This window comes from Pseudopodoces humilis, chromosome 1 (genome assembly GCF_049639895.1).
Source record: "Pseudopodoces humilis isolate 2021_Gansu_Grassland_sample_001 chromosome 1, ASM4963989v1, whole genome shotgun sequence".
NCBI classification, from domain to species: domain Eukaryota; kingdom Metazoa; phylum Chordata; class Aves; order Passeriformes; family Paridae; genus Pseudopodoces; species Pseudopodoces humilis.
Genome location: NC_142200.1, coordinates 97,924,837 through 97,942,656, shown reverse-complemented (window position 1 = coordinate 97,942,656; position 17,820 = coordinate 97,924,837). Strand labels below are relative to the sequence as shown.

Here is a 17,820-nt window from a genome sequence, read left to right as displayed (position 1 = left end):
TTGTAAAATTTTAATAGATACTGCTTTATTGGGAATCTTTTATCGAGTTTAGTTGCTTCCAGTTTTGACTGACAGCCCTCAATTCAGTTTTTCTGTGCTAAGTTTTCTGTCACATCCACTTAATCCAGAAAAATTATGGCATGGATTCTTCATTATAGGAACTGCACAGTAAATTTTCTGGCAGGATGTTAATTTAAATTGTGCAGAGAATGGTCCAGGGGATAGGGTACTACTTGCCTATCAGGGCGTTTTGGATTCAGTTACTTGCTGCTTTATAGTCTGCCTGACTAAGATTGCCAAAACTTCATTAAAAGAGCTCGTCAGAATTGCTGCCTAGGGTCTCATTACATATTTTTGATTTGGTCCTTCAGATCTCCAATGCCGCAGAACAAATTAAGTTTTTATTAGTAGCTCTCAACAGTTGATCCTTTTTGGAGAGGGGATAAAATGTCTGGTAATTAAAGGGACGGGATGACCATGTGTGCCAACAGAAGAAAAGTTAACGATGCGGTAAACAGTTTGTGCATTAATTTTTCTACACAGAAAGAGTTGTTTTCCTGTTTCTATAGCATCCCCAAAGGCAGCTGGAAATCCAAAGGATATAATGCATTAACAACTGGTTTAATTTCTTTTTCAAATAATACTGCCCCTCTCACCACATCAATTTCTCACATTCAAACAAAGATGGCATGAGGACATCATAATAAAGTGAATGCTTATGAAATGTTGTTATTTCCCTTTCTTCTTTTCCTACATGTGAGACATAGCACTTGGAAATCAGCTTTTATACTTTCACTGCACTTAGCAGTTTGGGAAGAGCTTCTCAGTGCTTTGGGTCTGATGCCTGCCTGCCTGGACTCTGATGTTCTCTCATTAAAGCAGTCAGACACTCAGCTAAGTACTGTGGTTTTCAGAGCAGTATATAAGCATATGTGAAGTTGCCTCCTGATAAGCTCTTTGCAGACACTGAGTAGCCTCACAGCAGAGGCCAGGGAGCAGCCTGCAATGAGACATATCTAATTAGGGTTCAGTCCTACTGTAGGTACTATTCACAGTGCCCAAATGGTGGAACATGTAGTTTGGGAGAACAATACAGTGGTTAGATACAGAAGAACAGTCAGCTGTGTCAGGATTCTCAGTGTGAAGCTAAGTGCAGGTGAAAAATGGGAGCGTAAGGCCATTAAAAATATATGGCTCTCTACAAGAGAGAGCTGATGTAGAGTAGTGTCTTTCTGTTGAAGTCTCCAGAAGCAGATTTTTCTCTCTGGAACCAGGGTGTTAGCTTCCTAATGTTATTCCAGTCATCCTTTTTACTAGGGTTTCCTGCCCTAAAAATTATACGGTTTATGCTATCTTGCCTCTCTTCTCAAACTCCATTATCCACAAAATCCCAACTTCCAGCTAATCAGAAAAGCAAAATGCTACTAAATTGACTAGTACGCAATAATCAAATTATTCAGGAAAGCTCAAGCTTTGGGAAATAAGGGAAGTTCTCCTTACTTTCACCTTTCCAACCAAAATTGTGCTTTTAGTTAATAAGAACACAGTTCTTACTTGAAAATATGCGTATGTATGTATTAAATCATTCTGCAAAGATACCCAAAGGTGGGCTGATGGGATTCTTACCAGAGAATGTTGCCAGGGAATTATTAAGAAAATGGAAAAGGCTGACACATTCCTGACTTTGAAGTGCAAGATTATACTAATGTCTGAAAGCAAATTATAAATACAACTTCTGGCAGAAATTCTGCACTTTTTAACAGTAGAAGTAGAGTCATCTGTGTACTGACTTACAGTTGGACATAAAGCTTTTATGAATAACAGTATATCTTTGCACTACAAAAAAATTTCTCTGGGTAGCTCTGTGCATGCATATATCACTACAGTATGAAATATTTTTATTTTTCTGTTGGTATTTGGTTTTTTCTATTTAAGACCCTCTACAGCCTCCTCAAACTTACTATAAAATTGAAGACCACATAGCAAAGGCTTGGCAACTTTAAAAAAAAATGGATTAATAATTTTTTTCAAGATTAAATAACACTGCAATTTTAACAGGCGTAAGGCTGGAAGAGGTTTCTGTGGAAACACTACTGTCAGCAACTGCCCTGTCCTGGCATATGGGCACATTTGGGGCTTATGACTGACTGCAAGCAATACTAGGTTAGAGTAGAAAAGAAAAAACCAAAAAAAAAGAGTGATATGAACTTTGCATGTAACTCAGCATTCTTTTATTAAAAAAGTAACATGCAACCATTTCAGCTGAAACTTTAAGGAATTTTGGCGTGACAGTTGTGTGTGAAGGCAGACAGCTGGAGCCCAAGTATGTGAGGTTACATGGCTTCTGACTGCCAAAGCAGGCACTCCAATATACCATGCCCCCAAGTATGCTTGCATAACTTCTCTGCACCCTTACAGCTCTGTAGAAAAATCAGACCTAGCTGTGTCAAAACTTATTAACAAAATTGATTTCCATAACGAGGCTTTGACTTGTTTTTGCTTATCAGAGTGTCTTTAAAAATAGCCATGTCTGCAGAGAGTCAAACCTGAACAGCTAAAAAAGCGCTTCCAACTATTCCAAACCAAACCTGAATTTTAGCGATTTTGACCTTTTCTAGAAAAGGACCTGGTGCTGGTAACAAGTACTGTTTAGGAGGAGCTTGTTACTAGTCAGTGAATTCAATTCTTTGAACACCTAAATGGGTGTCAGATGTGGAAAACCACTGATGTCTAATTTTTTTTTGTGTCAGGCATCTGCTGAATGTACCACTGGATATGGACCTAAAGTAAGGTGATTCTGCAAAAAAAAACCAAAACAACAAAACAAACTTTGTGACACACGTTTTTTGAACAGCTCCTTTTAATGAGCTGCAGTCCAACATTAGTGAAGAAGTATTTTATTAGGTTTACATTGATGCGCTGGTAAATTACAGGAGCAGCAGCAGGTGATAATGGAAACAGTTTGAGTTAGAGGTGTGAGAAATTTGAGCTTGGTTGAAACTGCAACGTTGCTTACTAAACAATTCTTCAAAGCTGCTGCTGTTATAAGAGTACTGGTAGTAAAAGTATGTAAAATTGTCCTTAAGAGTTCCAATGTGATGATGATGACATATGTAAAGGATTTGTTTTAGCATATCTATTTCAGATTATATGTGGCAGTATCTTTCTGCTTGATAGTATATACTAGGTCACTTAGCCATTCATTTCATTGCATCCCATACATGGCATGCTTCCATTAGCTTCATTAATGCCAATTTTTCTGCAGCCATTGCCTCAGCACGCGTAAGGTGATGACCATATTTCCTTTTTATACAGGAGAGTGTCGAGGCAGGAGATAAGGAGACAACTGGAGTTGCTGAGAAGGAAGGCGAGGTACATATGAATAGGGGCGAGTATGGTTGTGCTTTAATATTTTCAACCATTGCAAAAAAACTGTCATTTTCATGTCACCAACAGGCAGGCCTATACAATGCAACTGTGACCTAGCTGTGGTATCTGAGTCTAACACTGCACAGCTATATCTGCACCCATGGCATATATTCTAACAGATCACCTCTCATTCAATGCAGGATTTATCTTAGAAACTGCCTGTTGCAGCAGTATAGAGTGATAAATATTTCAGGGCAGCAAACAAAGCAGCTCCATGGCTAAAGGAGGTATAATGCTGTTTCTATTGACATTTGGAAATACACTGCATAGATTCCCAGTAGCTTTTACAATTTCTGTGTATTCGTTTGCCTAGACTTTCTGTAAATTTCTTTATTAAAAACCCTACGATTAATCATTTATTTTTCCTAGCACAATATGCCCTGAGCTAAAACAGATACTTGGAAATAATCATGTTATGAGTTGGTTTGCTAAAGCACAGTCTGGCATCATTAGATGCAGTTAAAATCAAATTACAGAGCAAATTAAAAACTCAGTGACATACTTTAGGCTGTGCATATGTGGACTTGAATGACTGCATATAGCCTATATTCCTTTAGTACTTACTCTGAATCCTTGTGTACTGAAGTGAAACTCCAATGTGTTCAAACATGCACAGAGGGTAGCACAAGAGAAATGGCTGTATATTAAACTCAGGGATGGATGTAGGGACTGGGAAGTAACTCCTTGCTATTAATCACTCAGGATTTGTATCTCAAGGTGCTAGCAACCTGCTCTTTTGTTGTTACTCATTTTGGTGCCATGATATATACGAAAAGGTAATTAACTGGTTTCAGAACATGCTAAGTTCAGCTGTCCAGTCTTAGGTTCATTATCCTACTGTTTAACAGCATTAGGTATGCTAGAGCCAAGGATATATCTGTGGCTGTATGGCATACCAGTGTCATTTGGAAGTGAATTTGGGTCTCACTGGTGCTGTATTCCTCACCAGCACTGCCACATCCACGTGGAAGCCAGTGGAATTGCACAGGAAGAAAGCGCAAAATGGGAGTGGTAGATCAAGCCCAGCTTGGTGTGGACACAGTGCAAAAGAGTGTTGTGTTGTTCCTCTAGCATTGCCTTGTCACTCCCAACAAGTCTGGTTCAAAAAGAAATATGCAAGAAATGCCTCACAGTTGTGCTAGCACCAAGGCTAAGTCTTTGAAATCTTCCCCTTTTATTCTAATACTCCTTGTTCACTCTCTTATCTGAGAGTGAATTTGCCCATGTTCTGTTTAAAACAGTTTTACTGTGTGCAGAAGAGCTGCCATAAGAGATGAGGTTATTTGCTAAGCCAATATTTGACTGTTAATGGAGTGTGGTCCCTTTGATACTCCGTAAGTTGTGTAACAAATTCTTCAGTACTATGTCAGAATTTTTCAAGACTTTTCAACTGATGCATTCCCTAAAGCTTGATGATTGGTCTCTCTTGAAGTTAGCTAGCTTAGCTGTGATTATAAACAGCTGTCATAAAAATTACCCATTCCTGTTCTAAATCCAGACATGGGGCAAGAACTTCTGGAAGACAAGTGTATCTGAGGGAGCTCCTCTGGCACACCCCAGTGGCAGGCTTGGTACCCCTTCTACCCTTCCTGGGCTCATTTTTGCTACTGCTGGATCTGTGGCATTGTGTTGAGCAGACAGCAGTGCTAATGAGAGTAGAACTGTGTGGATCAGCTGCATCCTGGCTAAAGAAGAATTCACGTCTGTGCAATTAAAACAGTCGAGTGGCTCTATCGCACCCCTCATTATTCTGGATGATTCTTTCTTTCTCCCCTGTGTGCTTGGTGTAATGGGACAGCTGTCCAAATTTCCGTAGTTCTGCTAGAGATAGCTAATTTGGAATACTATTAGACTGCCTAATGTTATTAATTGCCTATATAAAAAAGATTTCTAGGATTGGTTTTCAGTATGAAGTAAGGTAATACAAGTCACTGTATCTGCAAGGATGTGGTTCAACATAGCTGGATATGAATCCAGCCTCCTGCCTTTTTTATTTCTCTTCTGAACTAATCAGATATTTGAGACTCGTAGTGAGGTTCATTCTGTTCTACCTCACATGCCTTTTTTTATTTTTTTTAATCATCTAGCTTTTATTGGTTTTGTACTCTTAAGACACAAAAAAAAAAATTGTGCCATTGTGAGCTGTGGCATGCATTTAGTGACTCATGACTGCAGGCTGTGTCACCCTTTCACTGTGAGGCATTTGTGAGCCAATTAATGTAAATTAGTATAGTCCTCCATAGTAAAATAAAATGATTTATATAAATCAAATAAATAGAAAAGTTGTTGATCTTAATTAGAATAGATAGCAAGACCAATTTCTGCAGCATGCTCTTAGAAATGCATGGTGTAAAATCAATCTGATTTGCACTCTATTCCCATTCTTTTCTACTAGCCTCTTCCAGGAGTTTAACATTCATCATTTATTTGTATATCTTCTTGGATCAAGACTGCTAAAATTGGTAATACTATGAGTGGCAGAATTGCATGCCTTACAGGAGAAAATGTCAACATCTGACCTTATCTGTTGATGTTATTTCCTCTTACAATAGAGCATCCTTCAGCAGCAGCAGTTTCAATTTAAATTAAAGTTCCCCAATGATTTCTGTAAATCCATATAATATTTTCTGTCTTCATGGATTCCAGGAGGACTTCTTTATCACATCAATTAATAGCAGCAAATAGGAGTAGTGGTTAATATTTAATGTTGCTAAAAAACAATGCCTGAAGAGTGCCCTTGAACAATTGCTGAGTTCAGGTAGTAGAGTTAGCCTCATCCACGGGGGAAAGATCAAACTGAGGGAACAAAGAGCATCTGACTGTTCACTGGAGATGAGAGAGTAGGCTAACAATGTCAAGACTAACTGTGCCTTGACATTGGTACCTCGAAAAGAGTTTTCCTTCAGTGTTTTTTCTTTATCTTTGAGCCATCTGCTGTAAGGTAAAAATTCCATCTTGGAGTTAATTAGATTAAAGCAATGAGTTTTGTCATTTACCTTAATAGTCCAAACCTCAAGATTAACCCATTTTAAGTATTTATCCAGTATGCTACCATAAGCAGTATATAGCAATGCAAATGTTAGGGGGATGCATTAATTACAAGTGTCTTGGTTTAAGACAGTTTAAAAGGAGAACACTCTGGAATAAGTTATGTCCCTTTATCGGTTCAACCAATCCCTTTCTGCCACTGAGAAACGAATGTGAGTAGATATAAGTGAAAAAATAACAGTTTGCTAATATATGAAACAGCAACAGGCAAAAGCCAACAATAAATCACTGCTAGTTACAGAATAGCTAAATCTTATGAACCTATGAAAACAGAGATCCAAAATGCCAGCAAACGCCCTTTCCTGAGATAGCACCCGACAGGAGCAACTGCATGGGAAAGACAAAGGGACAAGATGGGATCTAATCCCTTCCAGGAGCTCATGGAGCGATTCCAGTGGCAGACGAGGACCCAACACCCCCTCTGGGGTCAGTGCCCTCCTCACAGCAGGAGACAGCAGGGCAGGCAGGGCCAGGCAAAGCAGCAAAACCCATGGCTGCAACAACCCGTGCCAGAGCCAGGGCTGCTCCAGTGCTGTCAGTGTGATACCTCGACTGCAGACAGGCACCTGCAGGATTCATCCCAAGGCAGCTCAAAGACTCCAACTTCAGTCTCTCCAAGACTAGAAAGAAGAAGACAAAAATACTAAAAGAGAAAAAAAGGGATAAGGCCTCTGCTTAAGCAAAGACCAAGCAGCCAGTAAAGCAAAAACCACAGAGCAAAAGGGGACAAGCTGCCTGCTAGAGCAGACTTTAATAATGGCCATGATAGCATCCTGCCCCAGTTTTTTCAGCTCCAGGTCTTAAAGAGACAGTAACAATTTGGGGAACAGATAGACAGGAAGTACAACAACCTTCTGAGTTACCCTCAACAAGAAGTAACAGTTTATGCTGCATGAAAGATTAAACATTGATCTAGTAGTCGGCAGGTACTGTTCTATGCACCTTTCAAACATTGGAATAAACCATGCATTATCTTCTCAACACAGACTGATCAGAAATGATTCAGTCACAGCCAGACTGAATAGGATTTTATGTATTTTGTACACTGACATAACTGTAGATCTGGAAGTTAATTTTTTTCTGATATTTATCCAGATATAGAATATATTTACTTCTCCTGACATGGCCTGGTTTGTAAGTCTCTCTGTTAGAAAGAAATGTATAATTAAGAGTACAAGATTTTTTAAACCAGGCAAGGTCTGTGGTAAGGTAGGTAACTAGCTAGAGAAGGCCTGAAGCCTCTTCCCAAAACCAGATTCCATTAGCAGGGTCCTGTGGACCCCTGGACAGTTTGCAAGCTCCTCCTCCTCCTCTGCAGAAACCAGTGGTAAATTTCTTCCACAATACAGATAGAAGACAGGGGAAGGAAAACAGCTTTGACAAACAGTTACTCCACTCACCTTATTATGCTAAATGTTGCCTGGTGAGGTTTCATAAATGTCTCTCTCCCACCTGTTAATCATCTTCTCTGAATAAGCTTGTCCCCAGTGCTACTTTTCTCCATAAATCAGGAGAAACACCAGTGAACTCAAGACCGTAGGTCAGTGTCACACAGGGAGGTCACAGAGCAGAGGCTGGTCCATGTTCTCTCCAGCAAGTACCTGTAACTCATATCCTGAAAGGTCCCTCCCTTCTGTTGTTTTTAGGTGGTACCTGTTGGTGAGAGGACTGCGGCATCAGAAGACAGTGCGGCTGTGGCAGCAGGAGCTGCCACCACTGAGCAGGAGGATGTTGCTGAAGGTGACAAACCTCAGGGAGAAGAAAAAGAGGCTGATGTGTCTCAGGTAACTGGTGTCAGTGCATGGGAGGGTGTGTATGGGGAGTCAGAACAGATTCAGCAGCCCAAGAGAGGCAAGGCTACTGCAGCTTTGTGCCCCGAGGTTCAACCAGTAGCAAGGTTGATGTTCTCTTGGGATGGTCCTAGGATGGTCTCTTGCATATCTTGGTGTCCTTTCTTCTAAGTCCTTACTTAGGGTTGTGGCTGCCTTTTTGTCTCTGTACTCCCCTAGGCTTGCGGGGATGGGACTTGATGGCCCTATAATGGCACCTATGATGGCCCTGTGAGCAGCATGGACAGCTTTTGTCTGGGTTGTTCCCCACTGTTGTGTCTCTGTGCTCCTCTGTCGTGATAATATTTACCACATAGTATAACAGGGCTTTCTGGGAGATAAATAGGCAGAGAAACAATTGGATTTTTCTTATATCCTGGCACCACGTGCTATCAATAGCACTACTTTGTTTCCTGTAAGTCATGGCAGTCAAGCCATGTGTCTGTATCTGGCCTGCTGCCTTTTCCTCTGCAAGCTCTGGGGAGCTGGCAAGTACCTGCTAAAGCAGACTCTGTAGCTGGGCAGCCACCTGATTTCATTGCATATTCTATTTCATCTGTGCTCCAGGATAAGATGATCTGGAAGAAGATCAGTGAACATGTTTTTTTTCAGGTTGGGTGCTCCAACAAGTTTTGTTAAATGCTTTTTTTACTGGGATTCATTATTGGTCAGATGCTACTTAGATTTTTTGCTTTCTCTGCTCCCAGTTACATTGTTGCAAAGCAGGAAAGAGACCTTCGGTCAAATAAATAGGTCATATTTCCTTCTTTCATCACCTTCTATCACTATTATCTATCACTATTATCAATTTCCAAATAAAAACAGTACAGTGACTACTGGAGCTACTGGCTTCACTCAAACCTGCTGAAACTAAAGAGCAGAGTAAGGAAGGAAGAACTAAGAGAAGGAAAAAGGGCTGGTAATTTCCAGGAACACTGAAAATTAAGCCAAATCTACCTACAGAGAATTTTTATTATTAATTGCAATAATGTGTAAAGTAGATTTAAGAGGACTAAAGGGAGCAGCGAAAACAGGGAGGGGATTATTCCTTGACATTCTTGTTCTAATACTGTTTTCTGTCTTAAGAATTTGTGGTGGAGAAAACGAGAAATTCTCATCCCCATGAATGTCCTATGCAATAAGCAAACAATAGTGTTTTCCTGCTTGAAATAAAGTACTAAATAGTTTTGCAATTCTTTTCTGAGGGAGGTTTGTTTTTTGGGCTTTTTCCCCCCAGGAAAAAGTCAGCAGCATCCCTTCAGTAGTAATAGAGCCAGCCTCAAACAACGAGGGGGAGGGAGAAGAACACGAAGCCGTCGTGAATGAGTCCAAAGATGCCACAATAGAGATGGACGCTCAGGTCACTGGCACTTCTCTCAGTGAAACTTCCCAAGCTGGAACTGATCAGAAACCTGCTGACGAAATCCAGGCTGTACTTTCTCAGGATCAGCCTGCTCCAGCAGAAGACGCAGCTTCAGCAATGCCACCTGGTTTTCTCTATAAGGTCTGCTTCTCCATTCTTTTAGATATTCCTAGCTTCTGTGGATGTGTCTTGTCTACACAGGTAGTGTCATGATTTCTTGAGGGCAAAGGATTCTATGCACACACAAATTCATGCAACTGTAATATTGCGGTGTTGCTTCATAAATAAAGTCTGAGGAGATTCATTTTCTGCATGCCTGTTGCTGTGAATATCCTTATGTAGCTGTAAGATTCCCTGAAATAAGAGAACCCTTGAATCTCATCAAATGACTGCTGAAAATTAATATATTGAATAAAACTGCGCTGCCACATAGTTAATCAGGAATATTGTTGGTATATGCTAATGATATATCTGATATGCTAACAATATATTTGATCTCTAAGGTCCCTTGCAAACCCAATCCATTCTGTGATTCTATGATCAATAAAAAAATGGCTTTTTTTCTGTCCTGAAAATCTATAGTGGAAGTACTGATTCTATTGAAACCCATGGCTACAATTAATGGTAATGAAGCCAAAATGTCAATCAGTAACTTTAGTAATAATATAAACTATTATGGTTTATATTAAAATAAATATATAAATTTATAATTTATATAATAAATATATAAATTTTTATATAGTTATATATAAAACTTTTCTTTTTTCAAACAGAAAAGTTTAATGAGGCATAAGAGAAATTCTTTCCTTGGCTGGTGAAACCCCCAGGGTTTCCTGGTTCACAAGGTTCTTTGAAAATACTTTCCATTTAGAATCACTGAGCAGCAGAAAAGCTCCTTGAGGATGGATGAACTTTACATGCTTCCTACCATAATTTGCATAGTTCAGACTAATTAGTCCCCTAGCACTCTCTAAGTATGCCATTTTTTTTGGTCTGTTCTCACTGCTCAATATTTTCTGCAGACTTTGTGGATAATAGTAGGGTAAAGTTAAACAGTATAATGCAACTCAAACATGCTGACACAGTTCATCTTTTGCTTTCCATCGCACTCTCTTGGGTCAGACATAGAAAAGGAGAAGCAAAATATAAGCTTGTGATCTGGATCTCAGTGCCACTATCTTTCATAATTGCAGAGTTATCGTGGAACTGTCTGTGCTCTGAGTAAATTAGGCCAGCTTTCTTTTAAGGAGATAGAACTATTTATTTAAAATGGTCTGCCCACAATGACATGTTGATCTTGCCAATGTTTGAATGCTCACCCCTTTGAATGGCAGATATTTTTGACATACCTGGTGACAGTTCCTTCCAGTACAATCATTGAGTAGGGTTCCCATTACTCACCTCTTTGATCACCATATTGCAGTGGGTACTATATGACTGACTCAAATTTTTATAGATGTTCACAAGAAGAGTAATGCAAGAAGAGTAATGTTGTGACCACAACAAAAGAATGAGAGAATAAAGTTCCTGAGAATCTTTCTCAATTTTATTTGTAAAATCCTACCAGCTCTCTCACTGAGCTCGTAGTGATAGTGGATAATTGAAGGATGTTCCCTACATGGGAGAAATGACAGTGGCAGGCCTTGTCCAAGAGGCAGGACTTGTGAGATGTTGAAGCATTGTCTATCCCTGAGATCTTGTAATCTTGGATCTTAAGTTTCTTCTGATAGTCTCAGGAAAGGACACTATCCTTAAGCTGTCCCTGCTTCTAAGGAACTGCATAAAATCTGACGTGAATCAATGCCTTTATTATCAATTTATGCCAGATCAAAAGAGATGATTATGTTCTTGTGAGATTCCACCTGGAGTGCTGCATACAGTTTTGGTGTCCCCACCATAAGAAGGACATGGAATTGTTGGAACAAATCCAGAGAAGGGCCACAAAGTTGATAAGAGGACTGAAACAGCTCTGCTGTAAACACACACGGGCTGAGAAAGTTGGGGCTGTTCAGCCTGGAGAAGAGAAGGTTCCATGCAGACTTGTGGCAACCTTCCAGTATCTCAAGGGGACCTGCGGGGAAGCTGGAGAGGGACTCTTCATCAGGAACTGTAGTTCCTTGTAGGACAAGGAGTAATGGGTACAAACTGAAAGAGGAGAAATTTGGATTAGGTATTAGGAAGAAATTTTTACAGTGAGGGTGGTGAGACACTGGAACAGGTTGCCCAGGGAGGTCGTAGATGCCTCAGCCCTGTCAGTGTTCAAAAGCCAGGTTGGATAAGGCCTTCAACAACCTGGTGTAGGGGAAAGTGTCCCTGCCTGTGGCAGGGGAGGTTGGGACTAGATGATCTTTAAGGTCCATTACAACCAGTTATCATTCTATGATAATTTGAATGTCTTTAACCATATGTTTGCATAAAGATGAATTTTTTTCAGTTCACATTTAACAGATAATTTTGTTGAGAAAATGTCTTCATTTAGATCACATCTATGTGTGGTGTTATTTTCTTTAGGTTGAAGTTCTACATGATTTCGAGGCAGCCAACAGTGATGAGCTTAATTTAAAACGAGGAGATATTGTGCTAGTGATTCCTTCTGAGACCACAGCTGATCAGGTAAAAACATGTGGTTGTTGCTTTTGTTGATGTTTTTCTTTGTCTCAGCTTTTTTTCTTACAGATTATAGTTAATGGGAATGTATATTCAAAACTACATTACTGTAAGAAAACACAAATATTTTACTTATGCCTTTGTTTGTAGTTTCTTTTGAGACTAAAAGGCACAGTTGACTACACCTGAAGTCATGTTATTAGCAGGATCTGACCTCAGCATAATTTTTAGGATTTTTTTTTTTGTGCTACATTTTAGTGGATTTTATGCTGACAGACAGGTACACACAGATTTCATGCAGAGGACAACCTACAAACTCTGTTACATTGTTCTGTATCGTCTCGTCTTAACATTCCAGTAGAATTGATTACATGCTCCCTAAATATTCAGTTTTCATGTGTGATTTGTAGAAGTAATACAAATTCACTCACAGAGAGCACTGAGAATGCACACAAATTGTGGTGTCCTATAGCCTAAAGGTATAGAGATCCTGCTCTGTCATAGGTGCCTCTGATAACGCTAACTTTGCCCCTCGGAAGCCTGAACCTGAATTAAACAACATTTCATTTGTTCTAACATTGCATTTCAGGTGAATTTTTAAACAATTGTATTCCATATGTTAAACTGAATTGCAGTGGAGTATGTTGATTTTGGCTGCTGCTTTAAAAGAGAAGACTGTACTGTGCACTGTTAGCACCAGGCACCCCATGGACATCTGTTAGTGCCTGTAGTGTTGGTAAGAGGTCTCCCAGTTGATCTGGGGATTGCTGAGTGGGGGACTGGATCCTGCCTGATCAGGTAGCTAAGAGTTCTGCTCTGAACGAAGACTCTTAAAATATCTCTTAAAATAAACCTAAATACTAATGCCCTAAGCACATATCAGTCCTGAGAATTTGAAATTGTTTTGCTGATTGATGCTGTTCAAAGGTAGGTAATTATCAGTCCTCTCTGCTGTGCTTTCTTTTAATTCAAGAAACAAATACTTGGCTTTTGTGTGGGTGGGTGTTTTTTTTACTTATTTCAGAACAAAATAATTATCCTACACCAGGTACATAGCTTTTTTTGTTGGAATGAAATCTATTATCCCTACTCAAACTATGCTGTCTTACCTCATGGACAGTTCAATTGATTTCATTGTCAGTGTTTGCAGAATAAGATACTACTCTAAGGATAGCAAAATATGGTCTCTGATTTCAGTCTGGTTTTGCTAGGATTTTAGGTGTTAAATACATGATAATGCTTGGTGAGTCCATGAAGTATAATTCTTCTTCTGGTGTGCATTGAAATTTCCATCAGCATTAATTGAAGTAAATTGTGTGCACTGATGGAGAAAATCTCTAAAAAACCTTTATGTATTCATGTTTCTTTTCATATATTTATTGCACATTACCTATTTCCCCTTCATGTTTGACATCACCATAAAGCTCAATACTTTTGTCTTTTGCCAGGTACTTCGTTAATTTCTATAGAGGCTTATCTTTGTTATTCTTTATTATCCTTCAGAATTGACCTGTCTAAAGCTGTAATTCCAATACAACTGGTAACATCAACCTCCATTTGAAGCAAACCAAACCCACAGAGTGTTTTTTTTCCATTAGACTTGTGTTGAAATTATTATCCAGTGAAACTGTGTATTCCTTTCTACAGTTTATGCTGCCTGTGCTGAAGAGCTGCAGTTCCTCTATCTCTTAGATATTCTACATGCTTCAAAAACATATCCCCACTTAAACTTACCCAGCCAATGATAAGCTGGATCTGCTTTAATGATGCTCATTTGGGGGCAGACAGCCCCCACCAGCACATGCAGCCAGACCACAATCATGACTTGATGGTGTATGTGATCATCTGTTCAAGCTATTCTATTTCCATGCATACTGTCTGTGCAATAATAATATGGCAACATTAGAAGTCTGTTTGCCATGGCTTTGCTCCAGTTCCTTTTCTTTAAAGGATAAGGATACAGAGTTTCTTAGTGAGATGAGAGTAGATTGGTCATTTTTAAAAATACCAAAATGATTTTATTCCAGGTTTTATTCATTTATCACAATTCAGAGAGCCCAGTACTTTCCAATAAGAAATTTCCTGTTTGCTTGGACTGCTGGTGATTTGTTGATATTTTGCTTGTCAAGTCCTGGTTTAGGTTCCCAAGAGTTTTTTGAAAAATAATTACATATTTTCTAGAGGTAGTAACTCCTGAGACTGCAAGAACTGTTCTTTCTTCTGACTGTTGATACATGAATGAGAGAAAAAATATCTCAGCAGAAAAAATTAGGATTCAGAACTGTTCCTTCCCCACCTAGAGCATTAAATTCAGTCAGGAGTTAGACGGGCTAAAGGCTGTATCGTGTGCTTGCAGTCACTTGGTCTTACAAAATTGTGGTCTGGCAGAACAGAGAGAACAGTCTGTGCATAATTAGAGGCTGCTTTTTAACCAAAACACCAAATATTTTAGCCATGTTACTCTGAAACATCTTCAGGTCTGAAGCTCATAGTGAGGAATGGAGAGGCCATTGGATTGGAATTTTTTGATTTAAGAGACTCTGTCTTTTTCTTTGCAGGAGGCTGGCTGGTTGACTGGCATTAAGGAATCTGAGTGGCTTCAGTACAGAGATGCAAATAGTTACAAAGGACTTTTCCCAGAGAACTTCACACGCCATCTGGAGTAGTTCTCCCAGGCAGACAAACATAGTATGAAGCTCAGTCAGTAGGTTTTTAACCTCTTTGAAACACAGGAGCCCATCTTTTTGTAGTTTAAGCTGTTAATGGTTTACAGACTGGTGCCAGACAAAGCTTGTTGAAACATATCAAATGAGCATGAATGCAAACAGTTAAGCTGTAATTTCTGAAGCAGTACATGGGAAAAAAAGTCAGATAAAAATGAAATGTCCTTATTTGTTCACAAGTATGTGGCGACAGGTTTGTTTGTGCTTCGTCAGAGCTATGGTGATCCTGTATGTGATCCTTTCCCATGAATTCTGAAATTAGCTTCCTCAATACCAAAACCTTAACTTCTCTGCACTAAGTGTATTGTATTCCGTTGCACTGCAGAAGATTTAATTAATTATCCTGTAGCTATGAGGTCAAACTATTATAAGTTTCATGTGTTTAAAAGATAGTTAACTACTGCAACGTTTTTCAGTGTTCTTTTTGGACATGCATAATATATATACACAAGAACTTATATGTGTATATATAAGTGCATATGGCTATATATGCATTTTCACAACTTCATTGTAGTTCTTTGGCTGTGTAGTATCATCCAGGACATGCATTGCTCTTTCACTGTCTGGCATTACAGGAAACAGTTTTGTTCAAAGCAAAACTAGCTGCTCCATTGCCAAAACATGATACGATATCTGTGGTTGTAATGTGAAGTTTTCATTCTTAGATGATGAATAACATCATGTTCAAAGCCGCTAACCTTTGAGAAGGCATGGCTCGGTCTCCTCTTCCAGCTGCAGTAGTTACAATGAGATAACCTGGAGGAGGGAGTTGTTATGATGCTAATCTATACTTTTTTATTTAATTGGCTGAATACATTTTCAAAAAGAAACAGAACTAATATCTGAGAATAAATAAACACAATATATTTTCACTATATGTATTTATGCAGTGTACCTTCACAGAACCTTTTAAAGTAAGATATATAATGTATCCTGTATCAAAAAGTCATCTGTAACTTATGTTTTCCAGTGCTGTGTCATTAAAAATAAACCTTTGGTCCAAAGAAGCTGTTTCTTCTGTGGTGCTTTTGAAGTTTTATAGGAAGTCCATATAATTTATGCATAGTATTATATAATCAAATATTATTTGAATACCTCTTTTTCCAAAGGATTGCAGTATAACAGGTGCAACATCTAAATTCTTGCTCTCAACCCTAGTTGTGGCCAGAGTTCCAAAAGGTCTGAAGCCCAGCTCAGCATGTCTCTCTGCTGCTCTTCCTGTTCCTGACTCTGACCACCAGCTAGTATCTGTCCACTGAGGAAGGGAGCTTGTCTGTCTTAACCATCACTCAGCTGAAGATCTCTTACTTCTTAGTAATTTTTCACTTGTCCACTTTTTTCATGTGGAAAGTAAGTTCTCCACAAATCTTCTCCACTGTGTTTGCCAAGGCATGGAAGCTGCAAATATTTAGGAACATCTATATTTTCCTAGGAATTAGTGACTTTGGTGGATGCTTGGCATCCAGCCAGCCTCCACTACACAAGGTCCTGCAGCATTCTCTGAGTGGCTGCAATCTGACAGACTTGTGGTTCTGTAACTCCTAAGGTGTGATAGAGATATATACAAAAGTGGAAGTTGTCCATAGTCTTTGGCAGAGATTCAGAACCCTACATTTCAAGTCTGTAAGATGTTTCACATGAGAGGCTGTGCAAATGCTGAGGATCTTTAGGCATCTCCTAACCCAAGAAAGAATATCACACTACTCTCCACCTAAAACGAACTCATGCAAATTTAAAAGACAGATGTTAAACAGTTTCGCTTAAAAATCTCTGAGTAGGAATTTTTGGCATCCATCCATGCCTATGGATTACACAGCTGCCCACAAAAGCCTTCTGAGAGTTTTACTCCTTTATACCCAGCAGGGGGTGGTAGATGCAAGAATTTGCATTTGCCAAATTAACTCTCATTTGGCTCATCTTCAACTATGAGTTTGTTTCATTAATATCTCTCATTATCTGAAGTTGGCTAATGTCTGCAGCCACACACAGAAAATTCAGTGCCATACCAGAAAAAAAGTCAGTTTTATGCATGCTAACTGGCTACTTCAATCTGCAGGCAAAAAAAAAGATAGAAAACTACTTTATCAAGCTGCAGCTCAAGTCATTAGAGCAACATATCCTTGTATCTCATACATGTTAAAACATGATGTATACCAGACATGGTAAATCTGCTCCAAATAATAATGAGTTATTCTGCTGGTTCAATTAAAAATGACCATGTTGATTTAAGAGGAAAAATAATTTTACATGCTACTTCTGCTCAAAATAATTTTATAGTCTACCTGTGGTTAAGTAAATAGCTAAATTATTAATTGCAGGAAAATATTTTAAAATAATTTTAAAAAGTTGTCTTTCATGATGATGGAACATGCCCTGCCATTGCAAAAGGTCTTAGGAATATTTAAAATATACTGAAGTGCCCCCAAGGGCTGCATTGCTCTGCATTTTATACAAAGGATGGAAAGATCAAGAAGGGACATACAAGCCAGCAGAGACCCCCCCAAAAAATACCCTTAGTGGCTGGTTCCTCTCTGGATGCCTGTGCAAGTCTTCTGCTCAGCAAAGCCTGTCATCATCCATAGCCTCATTGTGGCAGCTCCAAAACCATGTACCCCCATTTCCTCCTTGCTCACAACCTCCATGCTGGAGCATCAGTGCTACTGTCCTGACAGCCATCCCAGCCATCCTGGCCCCCTCAAGATAAGAAAGGCAGTGGTGCCGAGACTGGTAGGAAGATGGAAGTTTTTCTCAATCATGAGCTCTCTTCTTACAAGGGTGGGTTTTGGAGATGCATGGTTTTTTGGGTGTGGGGCAGGGGGAG

At 39.3% G+C, this 17,820-nt stretch overlaps 1 protein-coding gene across 8 annotated transcripts in view; it reads left to right on the top strand.

Annotated features, from left to right (window-relative positions):
- AMPH (amphiphysin) overlaps positions 1-15,904 on the top strand; it is a 123,419-nt gene extending 107,515 nt beyond the window's left edge. For 6 of the 8 annotated variants that reach the window (XM_088053550.1, XM_088053546.1, XM_088053540.1 and 3 more), the window contains 5 exons: positions 3,316-3,372; positions 8,124-8,261; positions 9,544-9,810; positions 12,181-12,282; positions 14,835-15,904. In XM_088053550.1, the coding sequence (XP_087909676.1) occupies positions 3,316-3,372; positions 8,124-8,261; positions 9,544-9,810; positions 12,181-12,282; positions 14,835-14,942 (672 nt within the window). In that variant the 3' untranslated portion in view covers positions 14,943-15,904. The remainder of the gene's footprint in view (positions 1-3,315; positions 3,373-8,123; positions 8,262-9,543; positions 9,811-12,180; positions 12,283-14,834) is intronic. The other 2 variants (XM_088053554.1, XM_088053542.1) reach the window with 1 other exon arrangement.
- Positions 15,905-17,820: the final 1,916 nt, after the last annotated feature.